The 15,105-nt window shown below is 44.4% G+C and overlaps 1 protein-coding gene and 1 long non-coding RNA gene across 2 annotated transcripts in view; one reads left to right on the top strand and one right to left on the bottom strand.

Annotated features, from left to right (window-relative positions):
- Nucleotides 1–2,515: 2,515 nt before the first annotated feature.
- Nucleotides 2,516–15,105, bottom strand: part of LOC149350420 (uncharacterized) — a 168,038-nt gene continuing 155,448 nt past the window's right edge. The window contains exons 4-5 of the long non-coding RNA XR_016290367.1: nucleotides 5,652–5,738; nucleotides 2,516–2,919 (exon numbers count right to left, since the gene is read on the bottom strand). This is a non-coding gene — a long non-coding RNA (uncharacterized LOC149350420). The remainder of the gene's footprint in view (nucleotides 2,920–5,651; nucleotides 5,739–15,105) is intronic.
- LOC149350421 (uncharacterized) lies at nucleotides 7,156–14,616 on the top strand. The gene is made up of 3 exons (XM_089579442.1): nucleotides 7,156–7,292; nucleotides 13,002–13,230; nucleotides 13,816–14,616. Exons 2-3 carry the CDS (start codon nucleotides 13,060–13,062, stop codon nucleotides 14,011–14,013), a joined length of 369 nt encoding a protein of 122 aa, XP_089435568.1. The 5' UTR covers nucleotides 7,156–7,292; nucleotides 13,002–13,059; the 3' UTR covers nucleotides 14,014–14,616.

Consider the following 15,105-nt stretch of genomic DNA (forward strand, 5'->3'; position numbering starts at 1 on the left):
TCCCAGGTCTCCAAAATTTTGTCTCCCTCCTCCTTAGCACCACATTCCTTAATAGCCTCAATCAGCTGCGGCTTTCTGTGACTTTTCCTGGCCTCAATACCCAGCTTTTCACACAGCAACATCAACTCTGGCTTCTTTAGCTTGCTCAAATCCATGGCAACTTCCGAACGAGGACTTTCATAAAATAAGCTGCTACGTGAAATGCTTAAGCGAGCACGTGCAGAAAAACAATCTACAGGTAGTGATAAATTTCCAGAGTTATCAAGCCTGGCAGATTCTTAAAGAAAGTCAAGCGCTCACCACTGCTGAAGCCAGGACCAAGCGTGGAAGATCCCACCGCTGCCAACCAGTTGATATATTTTGCCGTGCTAGTAGCGTGTCCCACCAGGCATCGGGTCCAGGAGTACCGCCGCAGTGCCGAAGGAGGAAGGAACGTGGGCCGGAGACGGGGAGTAGGGGAAGTGAAGGAAAAACTGTATTCACATATTTACATTATTTACATAGAGCGGGACTGAGAATGGCTCTCAGTGGAAGGGGAACGTCTTCGTCAACCGTAGTCGACTGGAGCTAGCAGGCTTCTTTCGGCCACACTCACGGCCGAGTTAAATATCGTTCGGTTTCCCCAGATCCCTGGCTGGGGAATAATGGTCGACGAGCACTGTCCAATCGGATGGACCGAAGGGGACGTTCTTGTTACCACCCACGGCTGGGCAGGTGCGAGCTTTTCCACTCCCTCGCAGCTGGGTCGATGAGAGGAGGAGATGCCGACTCATCCAGCCCTGCGGGAAAGGAATCTCCCGAAGTCCTCCAGCAGGGGAATGAACTTGCTTCCCCGCCAAAAGCCCAGAACGCGAGTCGGGGCCACAGAATTCTTCAATTATCCGCCAGCGTGACCGGCGCCGGCACGTAGCCTCCTCTGTGGTCGCTCGGACAATACCTCCGGCATTCCTGCTACACTAATCCGCTCAAGGAATTTCGCTGGCGTTACTGCTGACAATGGCCCTTGAAATTCCTGCTACACTAATCCGCTGAGGCTCGGAGGGGCATTCCAAGCATCCCACTTCCCACCGCCGTCGCGGGCTTGTCGGCCTCGATGAATGTTCACGGTAGCTGCTTGATCGGGCCCGCGTGGTCCGAAGTACAGTCACAACACAGTACATAGGTCACCTGAACAGATTCTGAGGACAAACTGATGTCGGCCCGTGTCGGCATATTACCGTGCTTTGATGAAAGACACTACTGTCATTGAAAACCGATTTTATGAGCTACGAAAAATGGAATACAGGTGCTCTTGCTGCTGAACATTTTCACAAGAACACCACAATGCAGTTTTGTGGGTGTGGAAGCCAGGGCCTGTCTGACAGGCTACACTGTCACTTAATTTCCAATGGTGATGTTAATAGGTCAGCTGGACTCATTTACGACAGGCCCTCATCCTGTAGCAAACATAGGCTGATGATCACTATGGCCATAGAGTCCTTTTCGCTCGTGATGTCATGCATTTAATTGAGTACCAGGAAAACAAAGTGTTCTGTTTAATAGAACCAATTTTCTTCGCAGTAAATGTAATCCTTGCTGCTGAACAAAAATTAGCATAGGAGGAAATTACTGTACAGTCACTAGTTATCCTCAATGCCCCTCAAAAGTGAAAATTTGTGCCCATGTATACCACCTATTTAATGTCAAGGAAAAATGCAAAATGTGCACAGTTCTTCAGAAGGGGCTTTGCAACTATAAACAAATATCATTGACTGTCAACTGTCAAGACATGGCAAATTATGAAAGCTAAATGATGAATGGAACTTATTGCTGTGTGATATTTGTCAACATTTTGATTTGAAGCAAAATTTGTTTCCGCTAGCGAGAACTTAAGTCATTTTGTCTGGTAGCTGCCACATGAATGACAGTAATGAACAGCACGTCTTTCCAAGTGCTCCACATTGCCAAATGACAACTATGGTACCAAAAAGCTTCTCTTAGCGTAGAATTTCATACTAAATGCAAACAAATCAGCTGTGAAACATAGTGATGCACTCACCCGATATTTCAGGCAGCTGTCGCCATTTGTGAAGCTTTTCAGTAGCGTACTGGAGCCAAGTTTTTTCACATCTTCAACTTCCTTTTTCGTTGCCACCATTATCATCTGTCTAACATTTTCTGCAATTGTGCAAAAAATCATTTCAAGAAGCATGAGGTATCAACAGTTAACTCTGGCTAGCATGAAGTACAAGTGGCCACTCAAAACAAATGCTGATGTCCCTTAACAATGCTTCAGACGGTATTACATTCAATTCATAGCATAGCTCTTCATTTCAATGCTACAAAGTACAGTGCATCTCAGAGTGTGTCTCTCCAGTGTAATCAGGTTCATGAGGTACAGTTGGCAGTGCAGAATAACTTGATGCTTGACTGTTCAGGTTTTGTGTGTCAATGCATCATTTGGGTTAGGGTTCATGCCTCAGCAAACAGTTTCAGAAAACTTTCTACAATCTGGGCACTAATGTGAATCTGAATTAACTCTGAATAGCGCAAGCCCTCCCATCGCTTTGTCAAGAATCAAACGTCCAGCCTTGAGCTTGCGGTGAAATCTCTTGGTCACTGAGCTACTGCGGCAACTAGCTGCTGCAGTGTACAGAGGCCATCTCAACTGCCAGCTGTTTCGTAAGTCCACTGGGGAAATGCTAAGAAGCTGAGACATCAAAAAAAGCTTAGTGTAAAAACTTATGCAATGCCACAGTTGGGAAAGCTAGGTCACTCACCGTAGATCAGGTCACACACAGTGAGTTCATCAAACTTTTTTTTCCCTTTTTGGCCAAGCCAGCTGTACTGCATCGCCAATTCAGGTGCCATTAGTGCCTCTAATATGCGCCAGGGGACTGTGCGCAAGGTTGTTCCACCAAGCCTCGAAAGCTCCTGCAACTGTAAAAGAAAAAAACTTACACATGAAAAAAAAAATGTGCAGATTCATTCAGACTGCTATAATATTAAGGATAAAAGTGCATCCTTGATTTGCTAAGGCCCAAAGAATGTCAACAAAGCCTTAAGTTCTACACTGAGCTCAAACAACTAAAGTGCACCTAAATTTCAGATGTGTTTTCCTCAAGTTTGCTATAGACTGAGTTTTTGCATGTTTTGGAATTTTCAATTATGTGGCAAGTTTTGTTCAGTGATTGAATAGAGGGTATATAACATGTAGCCAGCAGTGACAAAACAACATGAATGCAAACTTTGGTATACTAACTGTACAATATCCCAGGATTAAACCTCAGTGGTTAAAAATTTTCAATGTCACATTCTCTACATTTTTTTACAAATGTCTTAAACTGTGCCTCCTTTGTCAACGGTTGTAGCCCAGAATGCCTATGTCAGCAATGGAGAATAAACTTTTGACAAATTTGGTACCTATAAAATAGCGAACTGTAATTAAAGGTACACTAAAGGAAAATATCAAACTAAGCATGACTGACTGGTTATGCCTCAAGAACATTACCAACGTTTTTTCTGCGCAGGAAGGTGATTGCATTGCTGAGAAAATTGCAAATGAAGAACATTTCCTCATCAAAATCGGCCACTAAATACGCACATTGTTATGTCAGTTCAAAGCTCTCCAACCAATCAAAGGGGCACTTGAGCTGCTCTTGCAGGTGGCATTGCGTCTGCTGTTGTGGCAGGTCTATTTTTGGTAGGCCATTTTGGCAGACCCATAGCATTCCTGTAGAAAGCACGCTGAAAGAATCGTGGCCGGCGAAGTGATATACCACTAGCGCTCAGCTGCAGAAACCTGCAGGCACTGTCACTACAGGTACTTTGCTTTCAGGAAATTTTCTGGATTATATTTTTTTATCTATTTACTCAATACTCTTTAGGTCTGCATGAGGACTCAAAAAATATAATTTACCGAAATCAATACAAAAGCAGGCAGTACTTAGCCACACAAGCACAACAAATAATATTAAAGAATATACCAAGTAGAATATCTAAAATACTAGGTGTTCACCTCAGATGTTCCACAATACTTAAAAATCAGCTTTTTGTAATAGAAGAGTGCTTTTTTTTTGCATAGCATTGTCAAGGGTGTAGTGGTGTGGTTCAGTGGTGTACAGCTAAGATGAGCTAACTAGTAGGCTGGTTAAATAATACTGAGTAGTTAACTTTTTGTCTCCTCTAATATTAAATATTATCCATATCGATTTTCAGAGCTTCGAAAATGCGGTTACCCTTGGCGCTGTGACGAAACAAATTTTGGCTACATAGTGCCAAAATATATGCGCTTTCAAGAAGCTTGCAATCAAAGGAACCTCTCCAGTGCATGTAACTTTAGTTGAAATAGCCAAACTTTGTTAGCCCACAGCACTGAGGGTAACAGCCTTTTCAAAATTATAAAAACTGATATGGATATCACACACTGTGCTACATGCCTCTCAATAAATAAAGAGCCTAACAGTAATAGTTAGGCTAGGTAATAGTTAGGTAATAGTTAGTTCCCTATTCAATATTATATAGCCAGCCTACTAGTTGCACATCTTAGCTGCACTCTGATTCACTTCACCACTGACAATCCTGTACTGAAAAAAGCACTCTTTCCACTCGTAAGCCCGCCCTATGTTAAAGAACTGCAGATAACCTTAGGTCAACCCAGAATATCATGAAGTGCCTTATCAAAATCAATAGCCAATATCACTTTCACAGGTGGGGGGAAAAAGGTCCTCAAAAGCATTACTTCACTTTAAGTATGGTGGTAAGGTATGATTGCAGTGATGACAAGTTCTATGTGTTTCTAGAGCTAAAGGTTTGTTTACAGTAAAAATTACATATTTGCTATCACGTGATGCTAGCCTATTGGTGTAGCCAGATGTAGTATTCCCTTTTAGTGTCCCTTTAACACTCACAAACTACAATCTACAGCTATATGTTTTGCAGGCAGTACGCTAAAAAAACTCGTGTCGGCACAGAACTAAAAAATGCAATAATTTTTCGCACATTCACAAGCTGCACAATTCAAGCTAATTCTCAGAGTTTTTGTGTTCACTTCACTGAGTACCTCAATAATGTTTTCATGCAACCTCTGAAGACTGCTAATAGTTCAAGACATTTTTATGAAGTGGCCTTCACAAGAAATCATACTTCTGATTGCACACAATCACTAAATATAGCTCTCATTATACAGTCTCCCTGAGAAAAGTATGCTTAAAAGAGTATAGCCACCTAATTTTGGTGGCACATTTTCTTCTTTGCAGCGATGCGTAAGACATTACTCTACAAGGATCACCATGTAGCATTTGCCAACGACTGCTCAATAGTCAATAATCAGATTTTTCTCTCATACTGCTTCGGCCTCGGTTTCAACACCTTTGTACTGTAAAAGTTGCGTTTAGGTCATGTGAGGCATGCAAAAACTGCAATATAATCACTGCTTCTTCATGTTTTGTCATTGCAGCTATTGAGCCAGGCTGGCATTAGCACTGTATTGAATTAAAACAATGAAGAGGCAATTATATCACAATTTTTTTCATTCCTCGCGTGGCCTATGTGCAGCTTTGGTGTCATAGCCATCGTTCAGCTGTGCAAACCTCTGTGGAAGGCCTTTAGAAAACAAAGGAAACACATTACATATACAATCCATTACTCCAACCTAAGCTGGTTTTGCTTACGTGTTTTTTTCAAGTGCTTACTGCGAGCATCTGAAGAATGATGGTCCCCATCAACCAGCAATGGAACAGCATCAGATCGTGGGCGTGCTGAAAAACAAACAAGCCTTGTAACCAGGCTGCAACCATCGCACTTTCCAGTCTTACATATAGTCTTACATTTTTTACATATAGCACTGCACTGCATATTAGCGCATATATTTGTGGTTTTAAAAATGAATTAGCGAGTTTTTAGCGAATTATGAAAGCAGTTCCAGCTGAATGCTTGGCTGCGAGGCGGGAGTCCCGCCTTGCTGCTCGGTAAAAGCGGATGTTATGCCAACTCCAGGACTCTCAAACACACTAAACCTTCAACACCTCACCTTCAGATGTCACTGGTCAGGGGGATCGACAGGAAACCATGAAAACCCTTCCGCAAAAGCAAATGCATATACTGCTTCATAAGAATACCCCCTTCCTGTCCCTCTCGGGGTGGCGAGAGATTCCTGTATTTGCAGCTCTACAAGCTCTCCCCAACTGATTTGGCTAAACAAAGTTACATTGTGGGGGCCCATCTTCTCATTCTGGCTTTCTCGCTTCATGCGTGTCGCTCGAAGTTCTATTGCCTGTGGTTCCGTATACTAAGTAGATTGAATTCTTGGGCCCCTTCTCCTGCTGGCGGAAATCAGGCCGTGGACTGCAGCCCCCTTAGCCCCAACCCCCCCCTAAATCCAGCGCTGCATATTAAGAGCGAACTTAAGCTTGGCAATTCTGCATTTCAAGCAAAGTGCCGTACACGCACCGAACGACCCTGAAGTCGGAGTACCCAGCATGCCTTGTGGCTCATTCTCATTGGACACCACCTATTAAGAAATTCTTGGAAGTGCTCACACAAAAATCCGGTGTGTAATTATGCGCAACTGTCACTGCAACTACTGCAAGATCAGCAAACATCCACCCCAGAAAAAACAGTGTGTAGATGGAGACAAAAATATAAAGAAAAATGAAAACAAGACGTCCACAAAAGATTATTATAGGTTCTTTGTTTTTATTTATTTTTTATTCAGCGTAAGGATTTTCATGCTTTACTACTGTTGTCCCCGATCAGGCGCATTTTGGTCAGTCTCAATTTTATTTAGGGTTCTGTTTATGTAAGCGACAGTACCTGCTTTATGGATTGGAAAACTCTGAGGGGTCCCCGAGATCAATTGCACCATGGGCTGGCCAACATTCTGTCGCATCCAGTTTGTTAGAATAGGTGTAGAATGATTACTTGTAGAAAGATGCTTGGAGTCATGGACGAAGGAAATAACTCAGGAGAGGCAGTTGCGTCACATTCTTCGACGCTGCTCCCCCCCCCCCCCCCCCCCCCCCGGACTCCCCCCTCCACCCCGCCTACACGGCTTCAGTTTCAGCGCTCTTGCGCATGCGCAGCGGACATTGTAGCCAACGATTGTAGCAGACGACGCCGCTGTGTTCGGCGATTACCACTGGCCGCGCCGTCGGCGAAAGATTCCCAGCAGTCCTTGCGAATGCGCGTGACTTCCGCCACCTTTTCGGCGTGCTGATCATGCTTGGAGTGGATGAAGAGGCCAAGGAAGAAGGCCCTACGCGATCCGGCCATCATTTGTTTTTTGCACTAAAGATCGAGTGCAGGAACGTGTGGTAAGTACTTTGGCTATTATAGACGTTATCATCAGAGCGTCATTTTCTTAGCAATGAGTTGCGGGGCCGTATGCACGCGGCAGCTCCTCCTTTCGTCTTTAGGCTTAGCTTCGCTCCCAATTGTACACTGCTATAGCACACTATTACATCGAAAGAGCTTTTGCACGAGCCATTTAGTAGAAGCAGTTTAAGGGGTTCAACGGGAGCCGTGTGACGCGTTACGCTTAGCACGTTACGTGGACCTCACCGCCACATATGTACATCACAGCGCGATTGAGGTGTCCACTGAAGCAACTATGCGCATTTCCTTTCCCCCGGAGGTCAAAGAAGGCTCGTTTCACATTCATGCGATTTTCGCCTGCGAAGCTGCGAATTCTGTCGGTGTGCAACTAGAGAGGGCCGTCGGTCTAGCGACATACGGCTTGCGGTCGGGTTCCAGCCGGTTGGAATTCAGTCGCAGCGTCCGTGCGTTCGCTCTGCGACTGACCAATGGGGATCGCCGAGATGGCGTGCGGCGTAGGCCCACAAAGCTGCCATTGTTGCGGCGGGAGCAAAATTGTTTATTCCAATTAGAACATACAAAACACTGCCTTGCATCTAAAAGTACGCTAGCTGCTCATAACATTGAGTATACGCTGAGCGCAATGTGAATGCTAAGCTTGTAAAAAATTCTAAATATTTCGCATCGTTTGGTCAGCATGTCAGAATGGTTTACAATTTCATATGAAAATCGTACCAGAAATCTGTATGGGTCTGATATAAGGCAGTATTGGCAGCATGTGCTGTGCGAGTTTATAAGACTACTATTCCGCTTGTATCAGACAAGTTGTGTTACCGTACGACATTTAAGGTTAGCCAAATTTCGTTACATCCCAATGATAAGGGGAGGGCATACAGCAAGTGCAAGCAGTGAAGGAAAAAAACATTACTTACAGAGCATGAAGCAGAAGGGTGAAATAAAAGTGTCAAATGCAACCACCTATGGTAAACATCCATAATAGTTCATTAACACACATAGCACGTTTCCCTACCAGACGACACGTCGTGCAGTCGTGTAAATACGGTATTGATCACAGTGCCAAGTTTGGGGTGTGCCTATTGTGCGCGGAAATAAGAAAATCTGATTTTTTGCGAGCAAACTAGGGGTGCACCTATTATGCGAGTGCGCCTAGTATGAGAGTAAATATGGTAATACTTCAGGGTTTGTGTCGAGCTTTTTTTTTTCACAGGAGTGCTGTATTTGAAGCTAATGCAAGAGAAGCTAACCAGAATAAGCAAAAAGAAGAGGCATGGCACAGGTTTACCAAGCCCAGGACCATAGCAAATGGTTTGGTCTTCACCGTTTGGACACTGCTAAACTGCAACGGCAGCACCAGTCATGGTATATTGCCCCGCAGGATAAAATTACTCTGGGCAGGAAGTGAACACAAAGTGTGCATAGCATGCACTAATGTGTGCAAAAGAGACCGAACAGAAAAATGTTTTATTTTAGGAACTTACTTCTTTGAAACATTCCTAGTTTATGCAAGACTTCCATTCTTCTAAAACTGTCTTTACCAAGTATAGTTTATTTACTTTGTTGTTCCAAAGCAGGCTGTCATTGTTTTCTTAATTTATGGTGTACTAAGTTCATGCAGTCCTTAAAGGGCATATTTGCATTTCTTTTAACCCGGTTGCCTCGAGCTTGACCCGCACACAAGTGTGCTTTTTCGTTGCTTTGTATTCCAACTTGACTCGGGACCCAGCACGGCTATATGTTTTGCCCTTGAGCTGCGGCTGGTATGTTGTATATGGCGTCACCAAGCTGCGCAGTGATAGCATTTCTAGAGTGAAGAGCTGTAACCATCCTTAGTGAGTCTGTTTAAATAATACTGTTCATGAGGTTTCTGCTTACTATTTTTTCCCATGGCTACAGATTGTGTAACATGCAGCAGTGAAGGCAAATGCACACTACGGAGGTCCTACTGTTTTCTTCTAGTACCACTGTGCTTCCAACATAAACATCCGTTTTTGAACGATCATTATAAAAATCCATGAAGCCACCATATTTTTCTTGGAGGAAAAGAAATTTTTGCACTACATGATGCCATGGAGTCTGTTCCTTTCAGGACTGTGTAAGAGTGAAATTGCAGACTGCAAAGAAAAATGTACCATAGAAGTAGTGGATCTCGTCTTCGTGCAATGCCCAATAATGTGTCTAGTGGTCCGAGATTCTGGAGCATCTCTTCAAACTGGAAGAGCAGTGGCCTGGTAGCTTCAGGATTGTTGTGGCATATTATTCTAGAAGGACACTTCGTTACTACAGGGTAGCGACCTCACTTTAAGGATATATGCACACTGAGAATAGTTCTCATTTCAAGCTGGGGTTCATTTGTTTCTAGATAGAGGCTGACTATGGGAAATGTTCTGTATGTGCCACATGAAAAGCTGCAGGCCTGAGTTCTTCTCGTTTCTCCACGTTTCGCCTCATGTGATTGGCCGCTTCGCCACGTGAACTCAGGCTGGCTGACGTTACGTGGCCAACTGTTCCGTGGATATACCTCCAGTTCCCAAAGTAGCAAGCAAAAGAAGCAAACTGAGCATTGCTAACCGTTAACAGACGTTTGTACCACTGAATATACGTAGGATCTTGGAGTTGTTATTAATCAACATCTTCAGCAAAATATATCTATTTCATGGCCAGTCTGATTTAAAAAAAAATTAAGTGAGGCATCAATAGGCATCAGAAACTTGGAGAAGGCCAAGTTGAAGTCAGGCCGAAGATAGGTGAAGAAAAACAGAAACGGAACAGACTTGTGCCAGATGTGTCTTGTTCTGGCATCGCTTCACTACAAATTGAAGTTAACGGCTTCTCGGTTTAAAATAATTAGTAGCCCATTTAACAGTATCATGAATAATGAAAAGTCCCATGCGTAAGCACACATGTATTATTCTTACAGAGCCATGTTATGAAGTCTATTCGTTGCTTAGCTAAAGAGACATGCACAAAGGAAAGACAGACGCAGATAGGCATAATAATGCATGTTTAGCTTTGCAATGCACAAATTCAGCTAGCTAGACCTAGCTTGTGGTCAGTGTGGAAGTTAGCCTAAATGCAACTATTGTGCAAATACGCCCTGCTATTACTTGAAATAGGTTATGAGGAAAGTTCTCGATCAACACATTTTGCATAAGTGACCATTGTGAGCATAAGTCAGCATAAGTGAGCAAGGAAAATCAGCATTATATAAATGAGGGTTTTAATCGCATGATTTTCAAAGCCAAGAAAAAAAAGCGTCGAGAGGAATGTTGCCGTAAAGGTGCAAGTGTATGATGTTGTGAAGAGCGAGAGCAAGTTAGCTATCGCAGGAATGCTTTCTAAAGCCTCGCCAATTTGGATGAAACAACTTAATGGGCCAAAACATTATAGCAGCGCAAGAGTACAAAATGTTCCACAATTTCGCGCACATGCCAACGGCACAAATAGGGTCATAGGGGCTGGGTGATGACTGCAAAGCACATACAGGGGCTAAGCTATGATGAGGCGGGAAGCTATCATAATGGCATGCATGAGATACGGACACACTGTATCTTGTCCTGTTATTGCCTTCTGCATGTTTCACAGAGCTTGAACAGAGTGTGCTGCTGTGCGAATTGCTGGCAAGACGGCATGTTGGTGCTGTGCTAAGGGATGAGAACAACAGAAGAAAAATGGCTACTTTTTGCGGTATTGTTGTTGTTCTTTCCCGTTGTCCCTTTCCTAGCTTAGTTTTAGCAGCTCCACTTTTCCTACCCAGAAGTGGTGTCATTTAAAGCCAATTGTTATTCTTCAACCACCAAACTGCTTTACCATACTACACAATCTTCTAATCAGCTTTCATAATTTGCAATTGCAAACTTACTTCTTAGGTCACCTAGTTAAAAAACGCAACTTAATTACTTGTGTCAGCACGAGAACTAAAAAATAACCATAATTACATGTACAAGGTCGTGCCTCGTTAGTGTAGGCCCCATTATTATGGGCTCAAATTATGGACAGTATTTCTCGGGACAAAACATTTTCAATGCACTTACTCCTTGTTAACATGTAAATTTTTTCATGACACAGTGAACAGAGCGAAACTGCACAGAGCTCAATGTCGCATAAATATGCAGAGTACAAATACCGTTAAAACTTCTTTGACTAGAGCAGATAAGTCAAACACTGTCTGAATCATATATCTTGTTACACTCCGGAATTGCCATCATACCGCTTGTCGCACTGCGTGTACAGAGTTTTTGTTAACCAATGAACTGCCAGGCACACTGACTTCTCCTGCTAACACACATTCTGGCAGCCAAAGCACTCTTTTTCTTAAGTCAAAATCATTGTCAGCTCTCGGCGACTAACATCCTGGTGCATACTACTCATTGCACAAAATTAACTCAGCTGCTTAAAAATAAAAGAATAGAGCTGCTTGATTAGAGTATAACCTCTATAACCTCACAGATGCCTTTCCGCAGACCGCCCGTTGAGCAATTGCTTTAGACACCATGGAGATACCGTACTCTGGACGGACTAGATTTGCGTCAAGCACGAGACTCTGCGAGGATGTACCTCATCATACAATCGAGGGTGGAAGGAAGAGGGCCTGCATGTCAGTGTTATCTGGCCGTGGATACCGCCAACAAGGAGCATCGTGCTGGGGACGCTACACGTCAGCGGCATTACAGAGCCCATAGATATGTGCGGGTTAGATAGACTATTTACCCACAAAATGCGAGCCATGAATGGACTGCGGAGCAATAATGTGAACATCCCGTGGTCATGCCCTATTTGCCGGAGACGTAATGGGAAAACGACTCAGTTGCGAACCTGCAGCGCTATCGCCAAAGGTATGGCTGAAATTCGCGTTGCAGCTGGTAATCGTCCAGTTATTTTTGTGCAAATATCTATGTGTTCCGTTTCGAATTTAATAGATAACATCTCTTATACAACAGGGTGTTGACAGTCCCTGGTGTTATTGCCATAGCCTTGAGCCGATAATGCTAATTCCCGAGTAGACGACAAGCGTGCTCATGGTGATGGTACCCGTCACTTTCGCAATTCGCCGCTGTCTGATGCAACGTCAAAAGCTCTAGGCCCGTATACTGTTGCTTCCAGAAATTTTTTGAGACACTTGACATTCTCCGTTAGCGCAAGCATGCATTTGCCAGTTGCGGTTGTCCATCATCTCTGAAGACTCCGATGTTTCATGAACACGTGGCTTCATGGTAAAGCTAGTTTCTCTCGGGTAAATGTCAACAGCGCAGTAGACTCCGAAGAACGAAAAATGAGTGTTCCCGACTGCCTGCCTATATGGACTGCCGAGCGCTAATCACGGTGTATCTAAGCATCTGTGTGCAGCAGCATCTGTTTAACAACTGTGAATTTCCATGTATTGCGGCATCAGTGAAAGCTCTTGTCGGTAGATAGACTGCGTGAGCAGATCGCGGAAGTTTTAATGGCCTCCCTGGACGGGCACACCTGCTCTGTACAAGGGGCATAACCGCTGCCTTAAAAGCGGTCGTGATTCGGCACACGTGCTATGAGGTTTCATAGATTCTATTCGTGCGACGCAATGTTATAACGCGGCTTCTTGCACTTCTTCTGGTTGCGTCCACCTGGATCTCTTGCGATAGTAGTTCACAAAGGTAGCTAAATACCTTAAGGAGTGACTGTGGCTATATTTTATGCTCCTTATGTTCCAGCAACCCCCTGCCGTGGTGACTTGCAGAGCGGACCATTTCATCCTTGTGGATACCTGGCATGACGCCAATACCACAGTCTGCTACCCAGATGGGACTCCACGTCGAACGCCTTTGGGTTGGAGACGTGATGAAGCTATGGGTTAGGAGAACCGAGACAAGATTATCCGCCGGTTATGAATGCACTGCCACCGCCTTCAGATACCCAGTGGAGCACCGGTCATCTCGCAAGGTCTGTTGCTGGAGCCATCTGCAATTTTGCGCCAAGTTTCTGGCAAATATATCTAGGGCCAAGGAAAACGGGAACATGTTAGAATTAGCTGACACTGGTTCCCTGACAGACCTAATAAATGCGGCTTTCGAATGTTTTACTGGGGAGGTGAATTACGAAAATAACCAGATAGCTTGAGACCTGCCACTTTTCGTTCATATATAAACTGCCTTGCTCGTTACAAAACGAAGCATATGACTAGGTATAAATTTCAACCCCCGTTTTTACGAGTAGAAGCTTTGATAACCAAAGTCTGTTAACTGGCACGGCATCAATGCGAAAGGCTGGCATGCATACATCCTCCGAGAAGAATAGCCCATGATGGCTGCCAACTGAAGCATTAACTAAAATACGTACTCCACAATACATGATTATTGAATTTTTAATCAAGAAACGTTTAACTACTTACACTGAAAGAGACAGTCTACAGTACATGCATAGAGGACATAGGGTAGAAATAAAACTGTCCACGACCGGTATTTCGGCATCATATGTTATTAACGCCTTCATGGCAATGTAGTAATTTTTTCGTCTTTATATTTTCAGCATCTTGGGGACGCTTTCCTCGCCACCATCATCAGCTTGTCGATGAGATCGCTGTGCGATACACTTGCAAGAATCAGCCGACCGTCTCCTGGCAAGCTCGGATTCTACCTGAACATGATCTGCGACGAAGGAGGCTGGTCCGCTGTACCGGTTGTGGGCTGCCGCGGTGGCTCAGTGGTTATGGCGCTCGGCTACTGATCCGAACGACGCGGGTTCAATCCTGTCCGCGGCGGTCGAATTCCGATGGAGGCGGAATTCCAGAGGCCCGTGTACTGTGTGATGTCAGTGCACGTTAAAGAACCCCAGGTGGTCGAAATTTCCGTAGCCCTTCACTACGGCGTCCCTCACAGCCTGAGTTGTTCTGGGACGTTAAACCTCCAAAGACCAATTTAATCTACCGGTTCCCTGGCAGTGACAGGCTTCTGAGGCAGAGGTTCGAAGTGGGTGCAACCGACAAGCTCCCATCAGCTGGTTCCTTCAGCTGAGATCGGCTGCTAGCCAGTATTCGCTGAAAGCCTTTGCACAGTCCTGTCACTGAGCAGCCACCTGTTTGCGACGGCCCACGATATAGTCGTCGTCGGAAACACGGTGTAATTAGAAGGCCACCCTGTCACCGACGACTCCTGCAGGAGTAAAATGATCGGTTGGCCTTCATGTTCATTAGCACGAGTGCCTGCTGTAATTGGCATGGTTCGTGCATAATCTTAGTGTTTTTTATGTACTTAATTATTTGATATCATGCCATGTGGTACCACATGTATTTCTGTGATAATTGCGTTTAGTAAAAGTTTTATCAATGTGTGTGTGTTGTAATCATTAATGTGCTGGTGTATGGCGTCTTACCGTACTCCTGCGGCCTGAAGGGTGCGGCTTTTTATGGCATAGCGTTAGGATTGCACCGATTTAAACAGGACACCCGGCTGAAGCACAACACCTTTCGATTCTTCCACCATGAAATCGCACCAGTTAGGCCTGCTTGAAGCTTTACTTGTCTTTTAAGACACCCGGAGGTAACGTCTCTTTTGACTTCGTTTCTTTGTGCGGATCATGGTTAGGAATTTGGGATTTGAAACCCCAAAGCTGCTCGTGGGCAGTGAGAGGCACCATAGTGGATGACTCAAGACCAATTTCAACCCGCAGAAACTCATTAATGTGCACTTAAATCACACAAGTCTTCAGAACTCTTACAACGGAGTAGCTGCCAGCGCGACGTCTCTGTGCATGGGGCGACTAAAAACTCGGAGTGCCACATTATATCATGCTGCCGGGCTTCGCCAGCAAAAGATCTCG

This window comes from Amblyomma mixtum, chromosome 3 (genome assembly GCF_055824585.1).
Source record: "Amblyomma mixtum isolate Tamu chromosome 3, ASM5582458v1, whole genome shotgun sequence".
Lineage (NCBI taxonomy): Eukaryota > Metazoa > Arthropoda > Arachnida > Ixodida > Ixodidae > Amblyomma > Amblyomma mixtum.

What these genes read in the sequence shown, in the direction of transcription:
- LOC149350421 (XM_089579442.1), top strand. Translation starts at nt 13,060, where the DNA reads ATGACGCCAATACCACAGTCTGCTACCCAGATGGGACTCCACGTCGAA. An exon ending in AGCACCGGTCATCTCGCAAG is followed by an intron (nt 13,231 to 13,815) that starts GTCTGTTGCTGG and finishes TTATATTTTCAG; the next exon opens with CATCTTGGGGACGCTTTCCT.